Genomic DNA, 783 nt, shown 5'->3' with positions numbered 1-783 from the left:
CTATCATTACGCGCACACACATGCACACACATACGCATTAACCATCTCTTCCGTCTCGTGTGTGTCTGTGGGCTGTGACTGTGGCGTGTCTGTGGCAGTGCTTTCAGAGAAGTCGCCGAAGGAGTTGTCGTCAAATGCAAAATCCGTTGCACTGTTACATGCAAACCCATCGCCATCTCCCCAATCACCGTCACTGAAGGCTATGGCAGGTAGGTAGATACGTGTGCAAAAGTACTTAGGTACACATACAAGTACGTGAATTAAAGTATATAAGTATGTACATATACGTGAATAAAGTATATAGGTATGTAGACTACGGGCGTAAAGGACTACAGCTGTAGCTTACATATACATGTATTGAAGAATATAAGTACGCTTATATATACATGTATAAAACAGCATAAGTACGCTTAGATAAACATGTACAAAAGTACATAACTATGTGAAATACAGGTACAAAGAAGTATAGCTGTCACACACATAAACATGTTTAACATAATATAAATATGTACAATGCAAGTATAAAGGTGCATATGCTGTTATATACATATACGTATATTAATAAACATAAGCTGACATATACATATACATATTCATATATAGATAAACATAGTTCAATAAATCGCATAGATGTAGTTACGTTGTGCACAGATAAATTTGAGCATATGTACAAAGTTGTCCGTTCTGTTGATCGTAAACATTACATCGCCTACGAAGGAATGCAACAATCGGACATACACAAACACACACACACACACACACACATATATATATATATTTATA

The 783-nt window shown here is 36.3% G+C and overlaps 1 protein-coding gene across 1 annotated transcript; it reads right to left on the bottom strand.

The window, feature by feature from the left end:
* Window positions 1-6: 6 nt before the first annotated feature.
* SARC_17738 (hypothetical protein) lies at window positions 7-200 on the bottom strand (the record flags this gene model as incomplete). The annotated part of the gene is made up of 1 exon (XM_014288173.1): window positions 7-200. A coding segment is annotated over one exon (194 nt), but the record flags the coding sequence as incomplete, so codon positions are not given.
* Between the last annotated feature and the right edge of the window lie 583 nt (window positions 201-783).

This window comes from Sphaeroforma arctica, assembly GCF_001186125.1.
Source record: "Sphaeroforma arctica JP610 unplaced genomic scaffold supercont1.11891, whole genome shotgun sequence".
In the NCBI taxonomy this organism is placed as follows: domain Eukaryota; class Ichthyosporea; order Ichthyophonida; genus Sphaeroforma; species Sphaeroforma arctica.
The sequence above is the reverse complement of the archived record's forward strand: the minus strand, read 5'-3'. Positions and strand labels throughout refer to the sequence as shown.